A 25937-nucleotide genomic window follows, 5' to 3' on the forward strand; every position below is an offset into this window, starting at 1 on the left:
TTATCTTCTACGACCTTGTTTAGCTACGATAGTGCGCAAAGATAACACAGAGTTTTCATATCATCTTGGAGGATAATGTTCGAGTCTATGAGCTTCCAACCATTGTGGCAGTGTCGTTCCATAATGGAATATATTGAACTTTAAGAAGAATGTCAACTGGCATAGCGACAGACAACGCCGAGAAAGTGAGACATACTTGCATAAAGTCAAATACTACGTCTGACATTGATATCAGCAGAATGATTGATTAGCAGTAACACTGAAAACGCCATAATTTACCAAGACTTTAGTACCTTCAATAACTGTTCATTAATCGACGAGTAGAAGGTAACGTAACTGAAAAATGATGGCAGATTTTAGTGAACTTATGACAAGGTTGTAGTATTTCCGCCTGCCATAACCACAAGTGTTGAGATCCGCTGCTACCACATCGATTCACGTTTTGAATTTGGGTAGGCAACGACGAAGGTCAGAGTGCACAACTACTGACATCACAATTTTGCACATCTAAGGACTTATGATGCTTGTATTTCAAACGGTTCAAAAAATAACCTACGATGACAATTTCCAGCAGTTTTATACAAAAGTGTGTTGTGGCCGTTGAAGGTTGCTTTGAGGCTAAGGAAAATGATCAATAATTAATGAAATACCTTTACATAAACAATGAAAATAAACCATCTTTACGTTGTGAAAGCGAACACATTAATTAATTAAAAGTGCTGAGACATCAGCCAAAAGTCACACTCCAAGTTTTTCTTAAGGCGCATTTTATTACAGGATATCCGCATAATTTAATGTGTTTGATAACGATCATTAAACTTATGGGACTTGAATGGGACTTATCACAGCTAATAGTTCACTGTCACTATCGAAAACGTTTCATAGCCAGTCACATATTTTCTTTAAAAGTGAAATTCCTGTAGGACAGCACAATACAAGCGCTTATTGTTAGATTATGGTATTCACCATCAGTTCAGTCTCTCAATTAAGTACTGAAAAAAGGCAACAGATCGTCAATATAACTACATTTTGTCTCTATGCCACTATCTTTCTTTGTATGAATGGTAAATTTTTTGTGTTGACTGTAACAGACAGAACAATTACGTTACTAATGGTATAGAAATAGATAAAAAGTACAACTTGGCAGATAACACGAAATTTCATTTATCTAATCCTATTTAACATTTTCAAGATATTTTAGTACTTTTATTTATATGAGGTTGTAACATTTATGGTATGTGGAAGCAGATGGAGAAATGAACTGGAAAGAAGAGGACGAAGAGAGATTCAAATGGTTCAAATGGCTCTGAGCACTATGGGACTTAACATCTTAGGTCAACAGTCCCCTAGAACTTAGAACTACTTAAACCAAATTAACCTAAGGACATCACACACATCCATGCCCCCAGGATTCGAACCTGCGACCGTAGAAATCGCGCGGTTCCAGACTGAAGCGCCTAGAACTGCTCGGCCAATTAGGCTGGCGACGAAGAGAGAAGCTGCACAAAAAGAAGAGCAAGAAGACTGTGTACATTGAGGAAGAAGGATGAAGAGATGAAAACAATAGGGTGAGATATGGTAGGATGAGTAGTGAAGGAGGATAACGAGGAGAGAAAACTGGAAAATAAGAACATAGTAACGAGAACAACAAAAGTAATAAGAAATCCTCAAAGAGAAGTAAGATGAACGAGAAGAATAAGTTAACAAGAAGAGGAAGAAGAGGCAAAAGGATGGTGAGGAAAGAGGCGAATGTAAGAAGGATAGGAAGGAAGGAAATAACAGAATGTGGAGGAAAAAAGGGTCAGGGAGAAGAAAGTCAAGAACAGAAAGTGAAGAAGAAGAGAAAGACTGTTAGAAGAATGACGTTAAAAATCGGGAAAAGGAAAGAGTCGAACACTAACACAGAGGAACAGTGAGGAAGAATTAAATACATGAAATGAGAACAGAAACAATGGAATAGGAGGAGTGGCAGAGAGATGTAGAGTAGACTATGAGAAAGAATGAACAGATAGAGGAGTAGAAAGAAAATTAGTACGACAAGAAAAGGAAGCATATGGAGTACAAGAAAAAGAGAAAGGTGGAGGGGTAAGAGATGAGAAGACAATGGAGGAATAGAAATTGAAGAAAAGAAAGTAGAGCACGAAAATGAGAAGTATGAAGAAGAAAAGGAGGTAGAGCGCACATGAAGAAGAACGGGGATTAAGAAGAAGGGAGAATAAGAGAAGGGGAAACACAAACAACGAAAGCCAAAAGTAAGAGGGATATAAAGCGGAAGTAGATGGGGAAGATTAAGTGGTTGAAGAAGGAGAGAGGGAAAAAGGAAAGAAGATTAAGGTTTTGCATCTGGTGATGTGGGATCCGCCTGAAAGTAAACAAAATAAAAAAATTAGGGTTCAAAGTCCGATTGACGATGACATTACACGAGACAGAAGAGAAGCTAGGGTGAGGCATCCGTATCAAACGGCTTTGGAAAACTATTAAAACCTAAATCACGATAGCCGGACATAAATTTTAATCACGGCGGAAGCGGTTTAAGCAGAGAGGCTGCGTACGCACCTGAGAGTGCCGCAGCGGCCGTAGACGTCGACCTGCCCGGGCAGCAGCTGCTGTAGGCGGCGGACGTAGTCCCAGCGGTGGTTGCCGCTGCGGGCGCAGTTGGAGCCCATGATGACAGCGAGGCGCGTCCGCTGCTCCGGGGGCTGCCAGCCGCGGCCGCTGTTCGCGGGCAACGCCAGCGTGCGCCCGTACGGCACCGGCACGTCAGAGTCCATCCTGCGCCGGCCACAACGCCAACAACAATCAAATCTAAAGGCCGTAAATTCAACTAAATACCTAGGAATTATAATTACGAGCAACTTAAATTGGAAAGAACACACAGAAAATATTGCGGGGAAAGCAAACCAAGGACTGCGTTTTATTGGCAGAACACTTAGAAAGTGCAGCAGATCTGCTAAAGAGACTGCCTACATTACGCTTGTTCGTCCTATTTTGAAGTACTGCTGCGCTGTCTGTGATCCCTACCAGATACGATTAACGGAGTGCATCGACGAAGTTCAAAGAAGAGCTGCGCGTTTTGTATTATCCTGGTGTAGGGGAGAGAGAATCACTGACATGATACAGGATTCGGCGTGGACAAGATGAAAACAAAAGGGTTTTTCGTTGCGGCGGAATCTTCTTACGAAATTTCAATCCTCAACTTTCTCCTCCGAATGTCGCGCGGGATTAGCCGAGCGGTCTAAGGCGCTGTAGTCATGGTCCCGGTGGACGTTCGTTTCCTCCCTCGGGCATGGGTGTGTGTGTTTGTCCTTAGGATAATTTAGGTTAAGTAGTGTGTAAGCTTAGAGATTGATGACCTTACCAGTTAAGTCCCATAAGATTTCACACACATTTGAACATTTTCTTTCTCCTCCGAAGGCGAAAATATTTTGTTGTCGACGACCTACATAAGGAGAAACGATAATCTTCATAAAATAAGGGAAATCAGAGCTCGCACGGAAAGATGTAGGGTGTTCGTTTTTTCCGGGCGCTGTTCGATTTTGAAATAATAGAGAATTACTGTGAAGGTGGTTCTATGAACCCTCTGTGAGGCATTTAAGTTTGATTTGCAGAGTACCCATGTAGATGTACGTGATCTGCGAACACGCACACACCGTAGTATAGGATAATTCGACTGAACGGCAGAAGGTTTCTAATGAACAACCGAAAATTGCTTCTAACAATTGGTGAGGAAATAATAAATAGGGTTGAAACTTTAAAATCAAATAAAACCATCTCTCCAATTTGTAATGCATAAAGTTCGGTTTAAAGAAACCGAATTATGTCGAATGCGATCTTCAAAAATTCAAAAATAAAGACACCTTTACGTCACTGATCTATTAGTTCCAGTGATTTAACCCTTTCGTGGTTAAATTTAATTTTACATCTGCTTGAGGACTAAAAGGCCAAAAATTCTCTTTTGTTATGGTCAATTTAAAAAATTAAAAAGTCGACCGGTACTGAAAATCGGTGACGTGGAACATATGTGGCTCACGAACATAACCCGATCCATGTTTTCATGTGAAAGTAGGATATTCAAGATTACATTTTTACAATATTACAAATCTGGGCCACAGCATATTTGTTCTCGCGACAGTCAAAATCATGAAATATCTCACAAATTTCCAACTTAAGACTTCAAGATGACTTTGACATATCACATACTAATGTTTTCCACATTCTAAGAAGTTTTCCGGGGCATATACATCGCATTAATACAAGTTAAGTACAAAGAATTTGAATCACTGAGGAATACAGTAATGCTCAAAACAATTTCTATGATGTATAAGAAAACAAATTAGTTTTCAGACATTCTCGGATCGAAGAAGATGATGATTTGATTCCACTTTTGAGGATGAGACGAACTGAACTGGCTACTCGTATAAACACATGCAGCCGCATTTGATCCCTCACACTCTGCTATATATCCTCCCCATGGTCCACAGTATTTTTGTGCAAGTCACAAAAGCTTCCCGGTACAGGGTAGCATTAAACAGATATGGAATATAGATGTCCCAACGGCCAAAAGTTCGTATTACTTTATGGGAAGATACAGGGAGTGGATTAAAATATGGACACACTAAAAACACAACACATTACCATGCCTAACACGGTGTACCCCCTCAAAACAAATACGACTTACCTTGGCTCAAATTCAAATGCCTCTGAGCACTATGGGACTTAACATCTGAGGTCATCAGTGCCCTAGACTTAGAACTCCTTAAACCTAACTAACCTAAGGACATCACACACATCCATGCCCGAAGCTGGATTCGAACCTGTGACCGTAGCAGCAGCACGGTTCAGGTTCAAAAATAGTTCAAATGGCTCTGAGCACTATTGCAATTGGCATCTATGGTCATCAGTCCCCTAGAACTTAGAACTACTTAAACCTAACTAACCTACGGACATCACACAACACCCAGTCATCACGAGGCAGAGGAAATCCCTGACCCCGCCGGGAATCGAACCCGGGACGCGGTTCCGGACTGAAGCGCCTAGAGCCTCTCGGCCACAGCGGCCGGCACTTGTCTTGGAATGGATACATGCACGTGCTGCATGGTCTCCAAGGGAATCTTATATCGTTAGTCTTGCAAAACTGTGGCAAGTTCATGAAACGAAGACAGAAGTAGATCGATCACATACCCTATTCTCCAAAATAGACCACACAGGCTCAATAATATTGAGATCTGGTGGCTGTTGGGCAGGAGAAATGTGAAAATTCATCCTCTTGTTCGTGAAACCAGTCCTGGACGATGCGAGATGTGTGAACAGGGGCCCTGTAATCATGGAACACAACATCACCACTGGAAAACATAGTACAATGGGATGGACCTGACCATCAAAAATGGTCATATAATCCTTGACAGTAATGCGACATTGCACGGTAACAATGGGGTCCATGGAATAGCATGTTATGGCTGCCCCAATCATCATCGAACACCAGCCATGTTTCAGTCTTGTCAGCAACCAGTCTGCATCGTAGGCTTGGGACGGCGTACGCCAGACGTAAAATCGTCCAGAAGTTGGAAACAGCAAGAAACAAGACTTATCCAACCAAACGACTTCCTTCCATTGCGCCATACTCCAGATTATATGGCTTCGGCACCATGTTTTCATGTTACGGCCATTTGATTCACTGATCTTAGGTTTTGGAATTGCAGCTCGCCTTGCGATTCCGTTCTTCAGGACCTCTCTTCCGTTGTTTTGGTGCTGGCAGGTTTCGCGAGTGCTACAATCATTTCTGCAGTGACTTTTGCACGGTCGTCCTCTTATTTTTGTCACAAACCTCTTCAATGATCATCTGTCACGAACACTCAACACACACTTTCGTCTGCGCTGTGACTTAGCGGATGACGGTTTTTCGCTTTCGTTGTATGTGGTATAAATCTACGACACGGTGCTTCTGGAAACACCAGACGCTTCGACTACCTTGGTTACGGAAGCACCCCCCATACGATCACCAACAACTTGCGCACGTTCGAATTCAGTTAACTCCGACATAACGCATACACAACTACGCCGAACACTGTTCTGACCGCTGATGACACTTCAACGTATTGCGAGCACTGCACATGTGACGTCCGTGGTCAAATAAAACAGCACCACCTACAGACTCGTATAGCATCAGCACTTACGTTCAAGCGTGTATTTCTTGTCCAACCCCGGTACGTGTCTTATCAACAACGAAAGGGTCATGAAGTATTCCATAATCACGTGCACACAATCTCCACAAGGTTATTTTCATTTCAAAGCTGCTTACTTATAGCAACAAAGATCATAATGCGGGCAACCACAGCTGTAAGAATACATTCTTGTTAAACAAAACCGCAGCAGCTTCCTCTATAAGTACAACCGGTTACGCAACAGTAAAGTTGCATCATCAAGTACATCTGAATAGAAAAGAATAGATGGGATAAAAAATTTTTAAAAAATTTACTAAGGTCCAGTGAAATCTACGACACGGTGCCTTTGGAAACACCAGACGCACGCATTGATGGTTAGATACTAAACATACGGAGCAGACAATAATTCTGAAGAGAATCGGGTTGCCCACATCTCGTGGTCGTGAGGTAGCCTTCTCGCTTCCCACGCCCGGGTTCCCGAGTTCGATTCCCGGCGGGGTCAGGGATTTTCTCTGCCTCGTGATGGCTGGGTGTTGTGTGTTGTCCTTAGGTCAGTTAGGTTTAAGTAGTTCTAAGTTCTAGGGGACTGATGACCATAGATGTTAAGTCCCATAGTGCTCAGAGTCATTTTAACCATTTTTTTAGAATCGGGTAGGTAATAAGTGGAATACTCAAATTAATATCGTTTACAGCGAAACGTAGAGATTATTGAATGTATCCAATACTCTCAGTCGAGTTGCATTAAACTGTCCTTTAAAAGGAGTGATAAAGAAAATAAGAGTGCCGGAATGAATGAGACGGCCTTGGTGAATACCTCAATTCTGAAATGATATCTGTTGAATAATATTACAAGATTATATCAATCGCATCAAGAACTGTATTTCACTATAGCCTGTATCACTCCAGTACCCCTGCTATATAGCGCATTTCATAGCCCCACACAATGCAACAGATCCTCAGACGGCCATGGCAAATACCCCAATCTTGAAATGAAATCTGGAGAATAATATTACAAAATTATATACATCGCATAAAGAACTGTATTTCGCTATAGCCTTTATCACTCCAAAAGCCCTGCAATATAGTGCATTTCATGGCCCTATACAATGCAACAGACTTTCACGACACTATAGTTTATATCACTCTAGTACCCTTATAGTACTGTCAATTTCATAGCCTTACACAATACCATGGTTATTTTATTCAGGTGAGCATGATGCAACAGACCTTCACGAGCCATATTTATTCATTGATCCGGTTGATAACGCTTTATTATGCTATCCTCCATATTTCTTGAGGCATTTACCGTAACTGTCTTCTTAATTTCAGCACTCTTACTTTTACTACCACTCCTTTTCAAGGACTTTTAATACAACATGACAGACTGATCTGGGCGTCCAATGACCTCTACATTTCGCTATAAGTGATTTTAGTGTCAGTTTCTGCTAATTGCCTACCCGATTCTCTTGAGATTTATTGTCCATTTCGTATATTTAGCATCTAAACATCAATGGAGTTACGTATTGATTTCAATGGATCTCTTGAGCAATTTTTTTTTAAATTTTTCTCCAGTCTCTATCTCCCTATTCATATGTACCTGATGATGCATCTTTACTGTTGCGAAACTGGCTGTACTTATACATGATTACTCAACAGTTGCTGTAGTCGGTTTAACAAGAATGTTAACGAATAATTATCCTCCGAAAAAACAGGCAGTTCAGTGCGCCCCCAACCCTCCACGTACACACATAGCGTGGGACTTGTAGGATGTACTACACGTGCTATATACACTGAGTATCTTCATTTAGACGAATCGGCGACGCTCACTTTTGGTTCATCCTCGATATTGCTAAATTCAATAATAAAGAGGTCTTGCTGTGAGTGAAAACCCACGTATATGGTTGTCTGGAATACAGGCAAACATTGCTGTTAGTTTGTTAGAAAACTGCTTCTCCGCAGACGGAAGTTTTATACGGATAGTTGAATTTCGTTACGCAGTTGATGCGAGATAGAAACATGATATGGGGTGGTGGCTTTTGGTCGATCATCTACTTGCTTGTACTTTACATTCCTTGCGTCTCAGAACCGTCATCAAGGCCTTGAACTGACGAAATGTTGTGAATTCAACAGTGCCGACACTGTAGTGTGCCTTAGAGACTTCAAGACGTCCGTGGGTTCTACGTTGTTAAACGTTTCCATTGAAACAGGCTACAGATGGCATATCTGCGACAATGGGCTTTAAACATTTACCAAAAGATAAAAAAAAGTCGCACAATGGAAGAGAAGACAGCACAGAGATACTATGTATCTAATGCACTGCGTTTTATTTGCTAGAGCCATTCCCCTACTAGTAGTTAGGTGTGCTCCTCCCCCGCACAGTTAGAGAAAAGTAAAGGACGTAAAATACAAGATCAAAGAAGGAAAGACGCTTTGGAAAATAATTGCTTCTATGTTGAACAGGCGATTGTTCATTACAGTTTCATTCCTCACAGAAGATCAAAGGTACCGCAATCACAGTCTCCTTGTAACTCCGTACTACGTTGTCCTTACGTTTCCTCGTTTGTGTAGCTTTTTCGCAACAAGGACAACAGGACCCTGGATATCAGCAATATTCGTTTTGAAATTGACTGAAAGCTAATCTGGAACGCCCTATTGTCTTAACTTTACAGCAGTGACGTCATAAAACCCAACTTCCATACCAGAACAAAATGACTCAATGAAACCATTTAATAGCTTTTGAAGTACTAGCTCGCTCCTTCAGGTCATCTGGATACAGGAAGGCGGCTGTTTGTCAAATGAATTCCTTCATTTTCAGTAATAGAAATAGAGTTTGGTTAACAGGTGGCGTCCTGCCCACGCTGACACTTTCCCACTGATGAAACTGACATAAAGTGTTAGAATATTTCGGTGCCTTGTTTGGTTTAATGTTGTTTCTCAGGACACACGCAGTATCCTTTTGGGGTCTGACCGATAAGTGCTAAATCTGTCGCATAGGTGTGCCTGGGAAATACATACACCTGAACAGCGATCACTATACCTGATCAGGATTAAGTGTGTTGTACATCACAACCTAATGACTTATTTCTTCTTTTGGAGTATTCAGACGGTGCATTTTTAATCAAAAACCATATGAGAATGAGTGATTAAATATCCTTAAAAATTACTAACGTCAGTTTATTAGGAACGTGTACAGGATAGGGGGAAATGTTTCTGAACTTCAGAATTGGTCCCAGTACTGTCTTGTGTATGATTTACTTTCCCACAATTTTATCTGATAAATCGCTTATGTATATTTAGACGTTAGTGGTCCTGTTACACTTCCTTTGGTTATGCGTATAACGCACTGTATACTACAATCAAAAATTCATCAAGGCACTCGCATATCGCAGATCACTCGAATAAGAAAGTACGTCAAGTGATTTACAGAAAGCACACGTTGCATCCGTTTACAAAAAGTTTAGCAGAAGCGATCCAGTATGTTAGAACATATTCTGAGCTCAAACGTAATAACGTACCTCGAACTGAATGACCTACATGCTAACCAGCATCGATTCCGCAAACAATGGTCATGAGTAATCCAACCCCCACTTCTGCCATATGACATCCTGAAAGCCATGGAACACGGCAATTAGCTAAATGCAGTATTTCTTTCAATCCAAAAAGTATTCATCTCATTACCACGTCAACAATAATTTGTGAATGTACTGTCATATGGGATACCACACTAAATTTGTGACTCGGCCTAGATTTTCTTGGTAGGTTGGACGCTATATATTAGGTTGGATCGAGCATCACTGCCAGACGTAGAAGTAATTTCAGGCATGTCCCAGTAAAGTGTGTTGGGACCCTCGCTGTTCATGTTATAATGACCTTGCAAGTAATAGTAACTACAGAAATTTTGCAGGTGACACTGTTATTTGTAATGAAATGCCATTTGAAAAAATACAAAGAAATTCTGGTCATATTTAAGGTCTGTCAGTGACTCTAAATTTAGTTTCCAGACACTCATAGATAACACAGGAACTGAAATCGAGGGTAATAAGACAAAAGAAGAAAAGTTAAGCCCTGTTTTTTAATGTTCTTTTAGAAAAGATAACAGAGGCATATTGCCTCATTCTGAGTCTCACGTTACTGTCAATATGAGTGATACAGACAGTGGTGTTGAGAAACATTTGAAATCAATAAATCTGATCAAAATTGCAGGACCCAATGGAATACCTGTCAGATTCCATATAGAACTCGCGACTGAGTTTAACCATCATATACCGCAGCTCCCTCAACCAAAAAACCTGTGCCCAGTAGTAGACAGATCGTACACGTCTACGAGGAGCGTAGCAGAAGTGGTCCACAAAACTGCTGTCTAACACCCTTGAAGGCCATCTCTTGTAGGATCTTAGAAAATATTCTGAGATCAAAGGTAATGTATCTCGAACAAAGTGCCCTCCTCCATGCACCGACCATATGAAACTCAACCCTCATATTTTTCACATGGCATCCTGAAAGCCATTTGTCTTCAAGTTTTAAGGGCTTTCGGCTGCTGAAGTTGTTTTATTGTGTGCTTGTATTAACTATGCTTGTGCTTAAACATATTTGATGTGTTATAGGTAGCTTCTTTATTCTATCACAAAAGCCTTGAAACTATAAGTGGCTACGCGGAGGACGTGGCGCAAGCTCTAGTAAACAGAGGTGGTTCGTTGCGAACACATTGCAACAGGGGCCTTCACTTTGTACAGCACTGCTTGCAAGGCCGCTTGTTCTGGAAATCGCAATTGTAAATCTTGTATTTTGTTTCCTTTAAAGAACTTTTTCAAATATTGAAGGTTTATTTTTTCAAGTTCATGAATCATCATTAAGTTTTCTGAATTTAATTGGCTGAGGAATTTACTTAAGCATCTTAAGGATTCTAACTGTGAATTTAGTAATTGCTTTTTATTGGAATTGTTTTTAATTGAATCCATTTGGATCGAAATTATTATCTGCTGTTATGCAATGTAGACGTCTTGTATTGTAAAAGAAAAGGTTAAAGCTGACTCCACGCTCTGTTTTTTTAAATATTAAAATAAATTTGTTGAAATTAGAGAGCGCCACTCCACCACGTAGCTCTCTATCAGATCAGTTTGGATGGTGTGATAACGTTGGAGGAATGTTTCATTGAAGATGAAGGTGTGAACTTGGCGTTGCAAGAAGGTGTGCAGGTGTGCATATATAATTGTTTGTTTGTTAAAAGGAGATGGATATTATGGAACAGGACGCAATACTACTCCAACGCCATTAAGATGTTTAGGCAGCGGAGAGAACAGGGAACAGTTTAAACTAGGGTCTCGAAGTGGTAAACAACAAAATTATCTGGTCGTGGGAATAGGAGGCTCGTATGTTTAGGTGTAACATGTCCTGGATGGAAAGGAGATTGACTGAAGGGTGTGTAATCTTTGGAAAGAGTAAATCATTGGCAAAGCGATGATTATGAATCTAATTATGCCTTCAGCACTGAGATCTTGCCGGAGGGGACTGTTAGGATGGATAGGACTACCATGGGACGAATGGCTACAGACAATTCTGGTTTGTGGGCGGTGGCCTGGGTTTACTCTTAGAGGAATAGGTGGGATGGAAATGGTCGCAGGTGTTGCAGGCGTGAGAGGAGAAAAGATTGGGAGAATATTTTAGGGGGTGAGGGGTTCTGCAATGGGAGCAGTTTGGCGGATTTTAACAATCGGTGATGAGATGATTATACGAGTAGATTAGGTATTCTTGGCAATGGTAGGATCAGCATTTCGATGAGGATTTTGAAGGTTCAGCTGTATGAGGGCGGTAGTAAAACAGGGCTCCTATTTAAACGAATCACTTTTGATTCAGAGAGCTTTAAAGATTTCGATGTGATGATGAGGGCTGCCTTCGGATTCTACCACCTCACCTGTGGTCTCAGGTTTGACATTTGTGGCCACAGCAATGAGGGTGGGGAGATGGAGGGGAGGTCATGGTTACTTGTCATGGAGGATGCTGAGAGAAGCTGTTTGGGACCGAAGGTAATACATGGGAGTTTATGGTGGAGATTGGCGTGAAAGTTGGGACTAGTGGATTTTATCAGGACCAAATGGTTCCTTGTGATTATTTACTGGATGGTACTGTTTGGGATGTATTTATTGTTTTCTCGAATTAAGGTTTTGGCGTTCTGAAATTCTTGTTCTGGGAGGGTGAGAATGAAGGTGTGAATGAAGGTGTGAAACATAGGAAAAGGTAGAGAAGGAGTGGATACTGTATCCAAGTATTCAGTGTTACCGGTTTTTGTATGAGATTTTGGGAATGATGTTGGAGATAATGTCTATGTTTACTTTATAAGGCGTTTTGGTTAAAGTAGGATGGAAAGTGACGGGTTTCTATGGGCTGGGAGATGGTGGAATGAGTTGGTATTGGAGGTTACCTGAAGACATTACAGTTCACTTGGAATAATTTTGTGATGGCGTAGCTACAGTTGCTCCTTGGGTATTTACTCTTGCTAGGGTAGCAGTCGACTGTTAAAATGGTTCAAATGACTCTGAGCACTATGGGACTTAACATCTGAGGTCATCAGACCCCTATAACTTAGAACTACTTAAACCTAACTAACCTAAGGACATCACACACATCCATGCCCGATGCAGGATTCGAACCTGCGACCGTAGAGATCGCGCGGCTCCAGACTGTAGCGCCTAGAACCGCTCGGCTACTCCGGACAGCCGACTGTTCTGAGGATGTTGCTATAGGGGCACATGTTGGCAGGGTATGGTATGCGGGGTAAGTGGGGATTTAGAGACTAGATGAAAGTATTAGTTGGGAGTTCAGCTGGAGAGTGGCAATTCTATGAAAGTGAAAGGATGAGCTTGAGGTTAGTGACGTGAAGGACGGCACTGCTGGTCACCAGCAGGCTATGAGGACGCAAACGTGATGAAAAGAGACTTCTGAGATGGAGATAAGTAGTCTGACATATAGACGAGAATGGGACGAAACGCAGCCACGGTGAGGATACCAACATATAGGTGAGCAGACGACGACACAAAGCCGCGATGGAGACACGGACTTGCAGATGGGATGCGATAAACTAAGCAATGGAGAGTAGCTCCAGCCAGCCTAGGCGACAAATAAAGGACGAAAACGCACAGTAGCTATTTGCCTAAAATCAGAGAGCGGCTCTGGACACTCTAGGAAGAGATGATATGCGGGATACCATCCCACAATGTACTTATTAGTCTCTTGCACATTTGTATTTGAAGTTTGTCCTCATGCATTGTATTAAGAAGACAAATGTCAAAATTGTAATGTAATGTGTACCACTAGCATCATTAATACGGGTGTATGTCACACATGACTTACACATAATGACCGGATAATAGATAATTTGGGCCCGACACTAACATGGTACAGGATTTTATTACAATTATGACATTTAACCCCACAAGTGCAATGGCTGCAAACAATCTTCAAGGCAACATGTGCAAGAGACTAGTATGGCATGATGTAACATCGCTGATTTTTGATAAGGGTGTTGTCTACAAATGTCCACATACTTGAATAAGTCCCAAAGCCAAAATTGTAAAAAAGTGCAACAAATACGTAAAATTGACAGATTGAGATGGTATACAATCTGCTGTGGCCTTCTCCATCAGACATCACGGCGCCTAGAGTATCAGCAACCAAACTGACAGCCTGGAGCCACAGGCTGCCTGCTTCGCAGGCACACCGAAGCACTACACAACCGACAGGCAATATTGATGAACAGCCACAACAACAACAACAACAACAACACAGAAAAGACACGAGCGGCCACCAGGGGCCACTACCGACCCACATAAAGGAAGAGGTCGCTGCAGATCCCGGAACTATTTTCACCCGTCAAACCACGTGATGGAAAATAGTTCCAAGGTACTCATCCGCCCAAGCGCTATAAAGGCCGGCGCTCGGCCGCACATGGGCAGTTCATCGACCGCCAGCAGGCGTGGATAGCTGCCGCCCCGGCAGCCCGGCTTGGATCTTCTCACTGATATATGGATTAGGCTTGGTATATCGGAGAAGTCTCAGGCGGAGACTAGTAGGAAATTATCTCAGTTGTTTTCTATATTATTCTTGTATGTAGTTGTGATTTGAAGACGGATCATTGTTTTGTGTTGGCGTTATACTTGGAGAGCCGGCTGGCCGGCCGAAGTGGCCGTGCGGTTAAAGGCGCTGCAGTCTGGAACCGCAAGACCGCTCCGGTCGCTGGTTCGAATCCTGCCTCGGGCATGGATGTTTGTGATGTCCTTAGGTTAGTTAGGTTTAACTAGTTCTATGTTCTAGGGGACTAATGACCTCAGCAGTTGAGTCCCATAGTGCTCAGAGCCATTTGAACCATTTTTTATACTTGGAGAATTTGTTTTGGTTAATTGAACAGTCCAATAAATTGTTTTCGGACTTTGATCGTTAGTTTCTTCTGCTTACGCCGACATATCACAATCTTTGAAGGATTTGTTGTAGGTACAAGTTCAATGAAAGTTATATTACCGTCAATTTTAAATCCGTCATTTGCCGTAGTTTACAAGGTAGAAGTGTTACGAGCGCAGCGGACAAGGTTAAGTCAGTGTTACATAGGAACAACAGAGGAGCAAGAAGCAACAGATGTGCGGCGAACCTGTACGTCATAGACCAGTTGAAGAGGCCGTCGAAGTGTGAGAGCTTGGTGCCCTTGCGCGCCTTGAGGAAGGTGTGCAGGGGGCTCTCGTCGGTGAGGAAGACCCAGCGCTGGTGCGCGTGCTGCGGCCCCCTGGCGGGCAGCGCGGCCGGCGACTCTGTGCGGTGCAGGTGGAAGACGACCGCGTCGGACACCGCCAGGTCCACATCCGCGTACGTCAGCCGGCAGTTGGCCACGGCGCACCCCTCCCACGGCGACAGCCTGCAAAGCGAAGTGGACAGCTGCATTAAACACTAATACCACCCTACATTCATCTAAACCAGTAATACGAGCTGTGGCAATTAAACAACCGGACTGGTGCCACAAAACATTTTATTGATCACCAGTACATTACAAAGTTTGTCACCTCCAGTGTACTCTCCTTGTGATTCTCTACAATGTTCAGTTTTCCATTGTTCGAGGCAGTGCTGGAAGTCCGGTTCTGTCAGCGTGTTGACTAACTCCGTCGCTTTTGTTTTCGCTGCTGCTTCCACACTGTCGAATCCTGTACCCTTAAACGCCAATTTCACATTAGGAAATAAAGAGTCACATCGGGGGGGGGGGGGGGGGGCAGGTGGGCGAATACGCCGGTTTATGCCACATATTTCGTAAAGGACGCGACGCCTTTACAGGCAAGGCAGAATGGGCTGGCGCATTGTGTTATTGAAATATCCAAGACTTGCCGTTCCACAAATCGAATCTTTTTCCTTACTCGTTTACGAACAACAGCCTGAATCTTCGGGGACCCAGTGAACGTAAAAAAATAGAGTTGGGCGCTTCCAATGCATCGCTCAAGACTTTGTTTCAGAAGCGTAGTTGAAAAAACCCATGATACACCACAAGTAATCACTCCGCGTAAAAATTCTGGAATACTATCAGTGTTGTTTAAAATATGAGCACAATTGTCTGTTTTCGCGCAAACTTTGTGCATGCTGAATGGTTCATGCCAAATCTGTTATGTGTTTGTATGAGTGTGGAAAGTACACGGTGTGCTGTTAAATGAATGTGCAAAGGATAGTATGCTTCCTGTTAGTAAGGTTCTTCGTACATTAAGTGATGTGAAAGTTGTTCTTGTATGCAGATTGGTATGTGCAAGACCAAATCTGTAACATTCGAGATGTGTGCGTCTGGGAACGTATCTTTCCCCACGTAACACGAGACAAAATTTTTAAATGTGATGGACAATTCACCAATATCAAGCAGTCGATAATGGCATAAGGTCAAAACTGGCCAGTAATGTAATTTATATGCATAGTGCATTAAATGAATAAAACTGAAAGCCTACGGTGGTTAAAATGGTGCCATCATTTAGAGAGAAAAGGTAGGAAAATAAGGAGACGAGACGTGAATAAAATGAAGGAAGCAGAGGTTGTTAAGAATTTCAGGGGAAGCGGTAGAGAACGAAGGACTGAAACTGAGTAAAGGAATACGACAAAAGACTAATGGGCAACTTCGACAGATGAATTATTGAAGGTAGCACACATTTACAGGAGACAAGCTCTAGCATAGCATAGGAGATATTGAATTTAAATGATTAAAGGAGAAAATATAAAAATGCATCAACTGAACCAGGCGAAAGGTAATACAGGTATCTAAAACAAGAGTACGAGCAGAGGCAAACTGGCTACACAGAAATGCTTAGAGAACAAATGCAGGACTGTAGGAGATTGCAGGGCTAGGGGAAATGTAGAAGCCACCTATAACAAATTAAAGGGACCTTTGAAGAAAAGAAAATCAGCTAAATGATGTAAAGAATTCGGATGACAAGCCACTACTGAATAAAGAAGAAAAAGCTAGAGGATGGAAGAATTAATTAGAAGGGCCATATTAGTAAAATAATCTTGAAGCCATTATTGCAGAAAGGTAAACCGAAGAAATGAAGATGAAATGGGAAATATGATACTGTCAGAAGACTTAACAATCATCTGTGGGCATTGCATATACGGGCATGGCCAAGTGCACAAGATGCTTTTTTTTTTTAAAAAAAAGAAAAAAAACCAACCATTGAACTTCTTCAGCACACCGTTGCAGATAATAAAACAGTGAAGAAACGCCGTCCTCGAGCAGTTGCGCCTCCTAGACCTTACGGACTACCTAAGTCCATAAGGAAGGAATGTCTCTTCGCCCGATTGTAAGCAACATTGGAGCACCAACATACGAAATAGAAAAACACCCGACGTCGACGCTCAGTCCCTTTGTGGTCAAATGTGAGAATCACATTAGAAACTCGGCGCATTTCGTCCAGCAGCTCCAGAACTCCCGACTGGGCCGAGAAGACCTCATGCTGAGCTTTGAAGTGCTATCCCTCTTTACTAGGGTACCTCTGAGAGACTCCCTAAGACTCGTAGGAGAAAAATTCGGACCAGTGGTAACGAAAGCTTACGAATTCGTGCTCAAATTAACATACTTTCTATTCGACGGGAACTACTATGAAGAAACAGATGGATTAGCGATAGGCTGTCCACTATCACCAGTAGTGGCCAATACGTTTATGGAGGCTTTTGTAGAAGAATCTCTCGAGTCGCCAGTCTACAAGCCCTCTTTCTTATTTCGATATGTAGACGATACATTTTTAATCTGGTCGCACGGACGACATCCCCTTAAAGACTTGCTGCAGCATCTGACTTGCTGCACCAGAATATCAAGTTCACAATGGAGGTAGAAGGAAACAACCACAGCTTCCATTTCTAGATGTGCTCGTCAAGCGAAGACCAGATGCCACACTAAGACACAGTGTCTACAGTAAGCCAACACATTCAGATTTTTACTTGCATGCCTCCAGCTGTCATGCTTGTTCACAGCGAGAGGGAGTCCTGAGCACACTGGTGCACAGAGCACGCGAATTCTCGGACCGTGACAGCCTAACAGCTGAATTGCAGCACTTACAGGCCGTGTTCCGCACGAACGGTTACAACAACCGCCTTAAGACCGAAGAAGCCAAGACCGCAGCCTTCCCAGGACGAAGACAAACCGGCTGTGACGGCGATTATACCATACGCGGAGAACACATCGGCAAAGATCGGAAGAATACTCCTAAAATACAATGTCAAGTGCGTGTTTCGCCCCCCATCCAAAACGAAGACGTTATTTGGATCAGTCAAGGACGACTTAGGATTCAGAAAACAGGGAGTTTCCCGCACCCTTTCCAGTGCCGGAAAATGTATGTAGGCCAGACCATCCGAACTGTACAGGAGAGATGCTGTGAACATAAATGCCATGAAGACAACGCACAGCCGACCAAGTCCGCCGTGGCAGAGTACTACATCTCACATAGACATGACATGAACTACGATGGCACAAAGCTATTACAGCAATAGAACACCTTCTGGGGCGGTATCCTCAAAGAGGCAGTGGAGATCCGGCCGCATAACGAGCTAATAAGAAAGACAGCGGTTTCTAGTTATGCAAGGCCATGAGAATGATTAAAATACAGTGACAGTCTACACGGAAATCGCCGCGCGGGATTAGCCGAGCGGTCTAGGCGCTACAGTAATGTACTGTGCGGCTGGTCCCGGCGGAGGTTCGAGTCCTCCCTCGGGCATTGGTGTGTGTGTTTGTCCTTAGGATAATATAGGTTAAGTAGTGTGTAAGCTTACGGACTGATGACCTTAGCAGTTAAGTCCCATACGATTTCACACACATTTGAACACGGAAATTCGCCCCTGTCAGAACACCTGAAGAAGAAGACGCATTGTCACCATGGCGGTAGAGTACCCCACGCGGCCGTTGCCGCGGAAGGACTGCTGCCCACGATCTGTCGCGGAGCGCCACGCTTCCTCCACAACCCGGCGCAGCGCTTCCCTCACCACCGGCAACGTACGCACGGAAGCGCTTAAGACGGAGGTGCGGGAGGGGGATAAAGATTATATAAAGTCGGCATCCATCAGAGATTAATCAGATTCCAATAACACCTGAAGTTGGCAAGAAGTTGGCTTGGCGAAATATCGCGCCTGTTGGACGACGCCATCCGGCTGAATACCAGAGAAATTTTCAAGATTTCCGTGCGCCGGGAAACCTCAGATCACACATAAGATGCTTTTTAATTATAAATGTTATATTTCTTTCAAACCTTTATATGAAGTGCTACATTTTATCCACTAATATCGCAACATGGCATGAGGTTCTTACTAACAACGAACATGTACTGTAACAAAAATTGTGAAGGGAGAAGAAGACATCAAAGTCAGTCGAAACCAGTAGTCGAAAATAAAAAAGAATTTATGCGATATTGGCTATAGGAAGGTCTTTTTTTACGAAGTAAAACAGATCGCTCCTTCTAATTTCTCATGTTGAGAAAACTCAATCACTGTGAGAAGAATTTAACACAGCACTGAAAGTCCTAAGCGGGAACAAGACGCCTGGAGTAGACGACATCCTTGGGAGAACTAATCAGACAAAATTATTCCACCAGGTATGGAAGATAGATGAGACAAGGGAAGAAGCCTCAGACTTCAATAAGAATGTAATAAATGCAATTCCAAAAACATGCAGGTGCCGACATACATGGCCGGCCGCAGTGGCCGAGCGGTTCTAGGCGCTTCAGTCTGGAACCGCGCGACCTCTACGGTCGCAGGTTCGAATCCTGCCTCGGGCATGGATGTGTGTGATGTCCTTAGGTTAGTTAGGTTTAAGTAGTTCTAAGTTCTAGGGGACTGATGACCTCAGAAGTTAAGTCTCATAGTGTTCAGAGCCATTTGAAACATTTTTTTGACATACACGAATACCGCCGAACCATCACTTTAGCAAATCACAATTGCAAAATACTGATACGAATTATTCACAAATCGATTGGAAAAACTGATATATCAGATTGGATTCCGCAGAAAAGTAGGGATACGCGAGATTATACTGATCCTACAACACATCTTAAAAGGTAGGCTAATCGTACGTTTATAGCATTTGTAGATTTTGAGGAATATTTTGGAATTCTGAAGGCAGCAGGGATAAAATACAAGGAGGGAAAAGTCATTTATGTGCAGAAACCAGACTGCAGTTATAACTGTCGACGGTCATAAAACAGAAGCAGAAGTTGAGAAGGGAGTGAGATGGGATTGCAGCATCTCCCCGGTGTTTTTCGATTTGTACGTTACGCAAGTAGTAAATGAAACGAAGGAGAAATTTGGAAACGGAGTTACAGCTCAAGGAGCAAATAAAAACTTTGGCGTTTGCTGCTGATATTATAATTCTGGCAGACACAGCACAAACTTGGAAGAGCAGCTGAACGACATGTACAGTGTCTTGAAAAGGGATTGTAAGACGAACAGCAACAAGACTAAAACAAGGGTGATGGGATGCTGAGAGAATTTGATTAGGAAATGAGATTCCAAGAGCAATAAAAGAGTTTTGCGTTTGAGGGAGCAAAATAACCGTTGATGGGCGAAGCAGAGACGATATAAAATGTAGACTGGCGACAGAAATAAAATCGTTTTTGGAAAAGAGGTATTTATTACATCTAATATAAATTTTGATTTCAGGAAGACTTTTCTGGAGATATTTGTCTGGAATGTAGTCTTATATGGAATTATAACCCAAGATAAGCATTTCAGACGATAAGGGACTAAAAGCGACAGACGAATGCTGATGATTAAAGCGTATATCGAGTAACTAATAAGGAAGTACTGAATAGAAATGAGGGAAAAAGAAATTTACTTATTAAAAAAGGGATGTGGTTGATAGGACACATCCTATGGCATCGAGGATTAGTCAGTTTGGTAGTGGAGAGAGAAGAGTGGGATAAGAATAATTGTACAGGGAAAGCTAGGCATGAATACAGTAAACAATAATTTCTTAATTTACTGGATGACCGTTTTGAAAAGATAAAGCTTTCATCTTCAGGTGCCGCCAGATAATTAGAGGAACATAAACGTGTAGCGGTCGGGCCAGTCAGTCATGGGAGAGTGGGTGGTTACGCCCACGTCAAACAACAAACAAGCGCATGGGAGCGTAAGACTGGCAATCACAGCGCCCACCTTGACAACACGATGCGGAAGTGAATAGTGCAGATGGTCCAGACACATTTATATTTCCATTATTTAATAGCACCTGAACATGAAGCTTTATCCTTCCAAACCGGTCGCGGAATGAATGAAGAAATTACTAATGAAGTGGTATTCTACAAATATGTTCCCCAGTTGTGGAAGTTCACTTGATCAAATATTTTGTACAGTAAGTATGTTGAAATGGATGTAGATTGTAGATCTTATCAGAAGATGGAAAGGCTTGCACAGCACAGACTATAGCACCAGCCCAGTATTCAGGCTGAAGATCGCAACAAGAGCAACGTAAGTTACTCTGGACTCTGGTATGTATAGAAGGGAGTACCATGAATTTTCAGTATTGTAAATAAATTATATCATCTAACTCATGATATTAATGAAAAATACAATACTAGGGTAATGGTATAAACATTTACAATACTCATTGCTGAATAAGGAATGCCGTTTAGAGCTTGACGTTTCGTCGAGGACGAGGCCAGTACAGATACAACAGAAGCCTGCACAGAACAAAGGCAGAGCAAGGAATCTATGGCTTCTTTTCTAGAAAAGCAAACCGATCGTTATATCATAACTGCTTCAGGCAAAAAATGCAGATCGGAATCTGTATCGCTGAACCGGGAATCAAACCCCAACCCTTACTGAGTATTAAGAACTGAGATGGTTCAAATGGCTCTGAGCACTATGGGACTTAAACATCTGAGGTCATCAGCCCCCTAGAACTTAGAACTACTTAAACCTAACTAAGCTAAAGACATCACAGACATCCATGCCCGAGGCAGGATTCGAACCTGCGACCGTAGCGGTCGCGCGGTTACAGACTGATGCGCCTAGAACCGCTCGGCCACAGAGGCCGGCAACAACTGAGACACCTAACTTGCTGCCTTACCTTGAGAATCACTTAAACCAGAGAATAACTATACAGACGCTTTTTCATTAAATGGCCATTCCTATTTGCTGCCAAAACATTGAGATATCGTCCTGGGCGACACATCATAACAGAAAATGATTTATTGCTCCCAAGTAAACATCCCAGGTACATCAAACAAACAAAAGTTTACTTATATGATGAATAACACAACGCAACTTATTACAGACAAGTCTTGTGGATGATGAACAAAAATAAGCCCCGCTGGGTAAACACAGACAATCCTTCATCCCCTTGAAAGGAGAAAACCAGTTTTCAAGGTTCTGAGCAATCTTCATTAAAGAAAGACCAGATAAACTTTTCTGTGTAGAACCTCCTCCCGAAAAAAACAGTCCACTGTCTGGAAATGAGAAAAAATGGGTATTGTACTAAGTTCACAACACATTTAGTATAAGGACCAAGTCGGACAGAAAGTCTAAACACCTCCAACATAAAACAGAGTCTGGTGCAGAACAGTTAGACTCTAATTCCAAACAAGAATTTATCCAAGTCCGGCGAGGCCGAATTACAGGCACTCACAGAAATATTACGATTCTGATAATCAGATTTCCGGACGGGGCCGCTTCTTCTTCAGAGGGGCCACGCTGCAGGATCCAGGTCGAGGAGGCGGTTCGGACGGCGATTGCAGCATAGCGACGACTTCCTGAATATGGAAATGCATAAACATTCTGCAGCTGGCCCAGGAAGCCCGCTCAGAGAGAATTGCCCCCTCCTCCCCCCCCCCCCCCCCATGCCCTCTCCTAAGGGCCGTGCCTCGGCCTTAAGTACAGCCCTCGGCGCCAGAATATGGTCTGTTCTCCTTTCTGTCACGTGGCTGGCGTGAGAGAGAGGTACACGATACCATCAGTCTCTGCTGGCGCTTTGATCGGCATCTGGCGGCCTGGCCAGCATGCTGTTGGCTCCATCTGCTGACCTGGCCGTGGAATTCCAGAGTTCCTAGGTCCCAAGGGGTCTGCTCCGAAGCGGATGGGCTTGCGGCAACCCGAACGACTAGGTGTGCGTGGTGACCTTGGCGCAGGATATCTAGCATGCCACCGCACCCCTCCCCCCTCCCCCCCCCCTTCCCAAGGCTCACTGGACCTCTCCCACCTCCCACTGAAGCGAGAAGGTGGAAGACTGTGTGATGTCCGCAGATGGTGTCTGGACCTGCAAGCTGCCTAAGTGCAATGAGCATAGCGTCGACAAGCAGGCAGGCCAGGACCTGCGGATACGGCGTCCAGGACGTCTGCTGTCCACGGCCAAAAAGATGGATAGGCAGGCCTGGAGCGACTGGTAAGATAGGCAGTGGCCATTTGGCAGGCTTCCCGAAGCCAATCTGGAAGGAGATCATACCAGAACAGTGACAGACTGGACATGGATGGCCGAAAAACGCAGAGAGGGAAGTTCTCCAAAGCAAGTGAGAAGGATACGAACTGTGCAATACCGCAAGGGATGATAAATTGTCGTGCACAAACATGTAAGATAAAAAGTTGCTCTGCGGAAGCACTTGATATAAAACATTGTTGTACAGAACCACGTGGGAGACATAAACACATGGAGTGCATAAACTACGCACAGTAGGAACAGAAAGTAAGTACAGTGAATAGGAAGGGACTGGACTACGTGTTGACATACGGAACACCGAGAGGAGAAACCCCAAGGCAGTGCAGAAACATATAAGGACGGCGGCGCAGTGTCCACAGAAAGAGACGGCGACGGTGCAGTCCGGCGGCAGATGACTCTGACGGAGTGACTGTGACGGCGCCGGGGAACCAGCTAGCAGCAGAATGCTGTCCGAGGGCTGTGGTGCTACGCCAGAAACGAGAGACAGCACTGGTGGTTGCGGTCGGTCGCGGCTCACGAAACTGCCGGCCGTTGGTTAGCGTGCTGAGCCAGAAACCGTCAACTGCAGCGATGTCAGGAGAGCAACTTCGACGGGCAGCTGCTACATCATGGGACAACAAGCCAACAAGTCCAAAGACGGCGTTGTATGTGCCAACAGTCGCACCAGAAGGAGAAGATCGACAGCTGCTTCAGTGAAGCAGGCAAACCCGATTAGGCACACGACGCACTGATTCAAAATCGGGATGCAAATGTAACGGACACTGGTGACGTAAACTAACATAAACAAGTCGAAAGTCACATAAACTACAAGAAGCTCCCACAAAATCTCCACTGTCAACGAACGAAGTGAAATTCCGAAACAGAAGTGATCAACAGTAGAAGATGGGACGTCTCTAAAGCCACAGGACAACAGGAAAAAAACGACACGAAAACGCACTATATATCTTGGCGAGAGACACACTGGAAAAGCAAACAACCCCTTTTACCTCGTTGCCAGTTAATGTACGGCGGACGAGACAAGAGACGACAACATCAAAATGCACTGTCAAACGACACTAAACTTTATCCTCATGGCCAATTGATGAATCCACCACACGCAGGCCACAATTAAACAGGCCATAATATAAAACAAACAAACGTTTATTTAAATAAAGATGAACACAGTCTTGGGAGTCGTGAACAAAAGTAAGCTCCGTTGAGTAGACACAAATAATCCTTCAACCATTGGGAGGAGAAAACAAGTTTTCAAGATTCTGAGCAATCTTAATTGAAAGAAGTGTAAATAAACTTTTCTAACTAGAACACAAATACACACAAACACACACACACACACACACACACACACACACACACACACACACACACACACACACAAAAAACACAATCCACTGTCTGGTAATGAGGAAAACTAGGTACTGAACTAAATCTTGGCACACTTAATATAAAACACTGTTGTGAGTAAAGGTCCTCACTAAATCTGTTCGAAGTTCGCAACACATTTAGTATAAGGGAAACGTCTGATAGAAAAAAACACCTCCAACATCAAACAGAGTCCAGTACAGAAAAGTTAGAGTCTAAGTTCGTAAGAAGAATTTTCTAAGTACAGCGAGACTGAACCACTGGCAGTCAAAGAAATATTGCAACTCCGTGACTTCGTCTTGTAGACACTTCTTCTTCCGAGAGGCCACGCTGCACGATAAAGGAGGAGGAGTTAGGTTCGAAAGGCGATTGTAACGTATCGACGAATCAGGAGTCATTTCCTGATTGTGGAAATGCGTAAGCATTCGGCGCTTGGCCCAGGAAGCCCTCTCGGAGTGAATTGGCCCCGTTCAGTGTACCTGCAAAAAGGAACCACTGTACGACACATAGTTTAGGAGATTTGACGTGAAACACTCACTTTCGAGAAAAAACTGCCGCATCATGCATGATATTTAATTTATTGCTTCTGTGTTACCAGCTCTATTCACAACACATTTCGCAGGAGGTATCCAAATATTCTTCTGAATGTACAAAAATATATCACTGTATGATACATAGTTCATAAAATACTAAGAAGTGTAAAAATTGTTACATCAAGAATGACGTTATATTTTACTACGTATCTGCTACTAGCTCTATTTGCAACACTTTTCGCAGACGACATTCGCATATGGCGAATAGTGTACCTAGAAAAATGTATCTTTTCACAACAAATAATGCAGGAGATATGACGTCGTATGGGAAAATGAAACTGCAGGGCAAAAACAGCTAGATATGCAGGTGAGATATGTGTAAAAATACGCACTAAATTATGTTAAATATGTATTATATATGGGTACACCGGCAACGCCACTGGGGAAAAGCTCCTCCTAAAGTCCTGGCTCGTTTCCAACCAAACTTGGTACACGTACCAGTAACTATCTGAAAAGAAATACTTTGAGGGTAAGAACCAGCAACGTCTTACTGGTGTAGGGGTGACAACGCGGAGAGAGAAGGGGGAAGATGGACTTATGGAAAGGAAGAAGGAGGAGATGGACAGAGATAGGGGACGACGTGCACGACAGAGAGAGGGGGAAGGAGAAATTCACAGAAAGAGAATAGGAGGAGATGGACAGAGAGGGGGAGAGGAGATCTGGACAGAGAAAAGAAAGAGGAGGAGATGGACAGAAAAAGGAGGAGAAAGAGAGGGAAAGGGGGAGGTGGAAATGGACAGAGAAGGGGAGAAGAAGGAGATGAACAGAGGGAAAGGAGCAGATGGACAGAGGAGAATATGGACAGACAGGAGGGGGGTGGGGAGCAAGAGTTGGATAGAGAGAGACACAGAGAAGGAGATGATGGACAGAGAGGTGGGAAGGTGTGCGAGGAACTACTTCTAG

The 25937-nt window shown here is 43.3% G+C and overlaps 1 protein-coding gene across 2 annotated transcripts in view; it reads right to left on the bottom strand.

Annotated features, from left to right (window-relative positions):
* Positions 1-25937, bottom strand: part of LOC126455621 (alpha-(1,3)-fucosyltransferase 7-like) — a 367040-nt gene that overhangs the window by 23070 nt on the left and 318033 nt on the right. For both annotated transcript variants that reach the window (XM_050091385.1, XM_050091383.1), the window contains exons 4-5: positions 14800-15060; positions 2557-2772 (exon numbers count right to left, since the gene is read on the bottom strand). In XM_050091385.1, coding sequence (XP_049947342.1) covers positions 2557-2772; positions 14800-15060 — 477 coding nt within the window. The remainder of the gene's footprint in view (positions 1-2556; positions 2773-14799; positions 15061-25937) is intronic.

The sequence above is a fragment of the Schistocerca serialis genome, chromosome 2, assembly GCF_023864345.2.
Source record: "Schistocerca serialis cubense isolate TAMUIC-IGC-003099 chromosome 2, iqSchSeri2.2, whole genome shotgun sequence".
Taxonomy (NCBI): Eukaryota; Metazoa; Arthropoda; class Insecta; order Orthoptera; family Acrididae; genus Schistocerca; species Schistocerca serialis.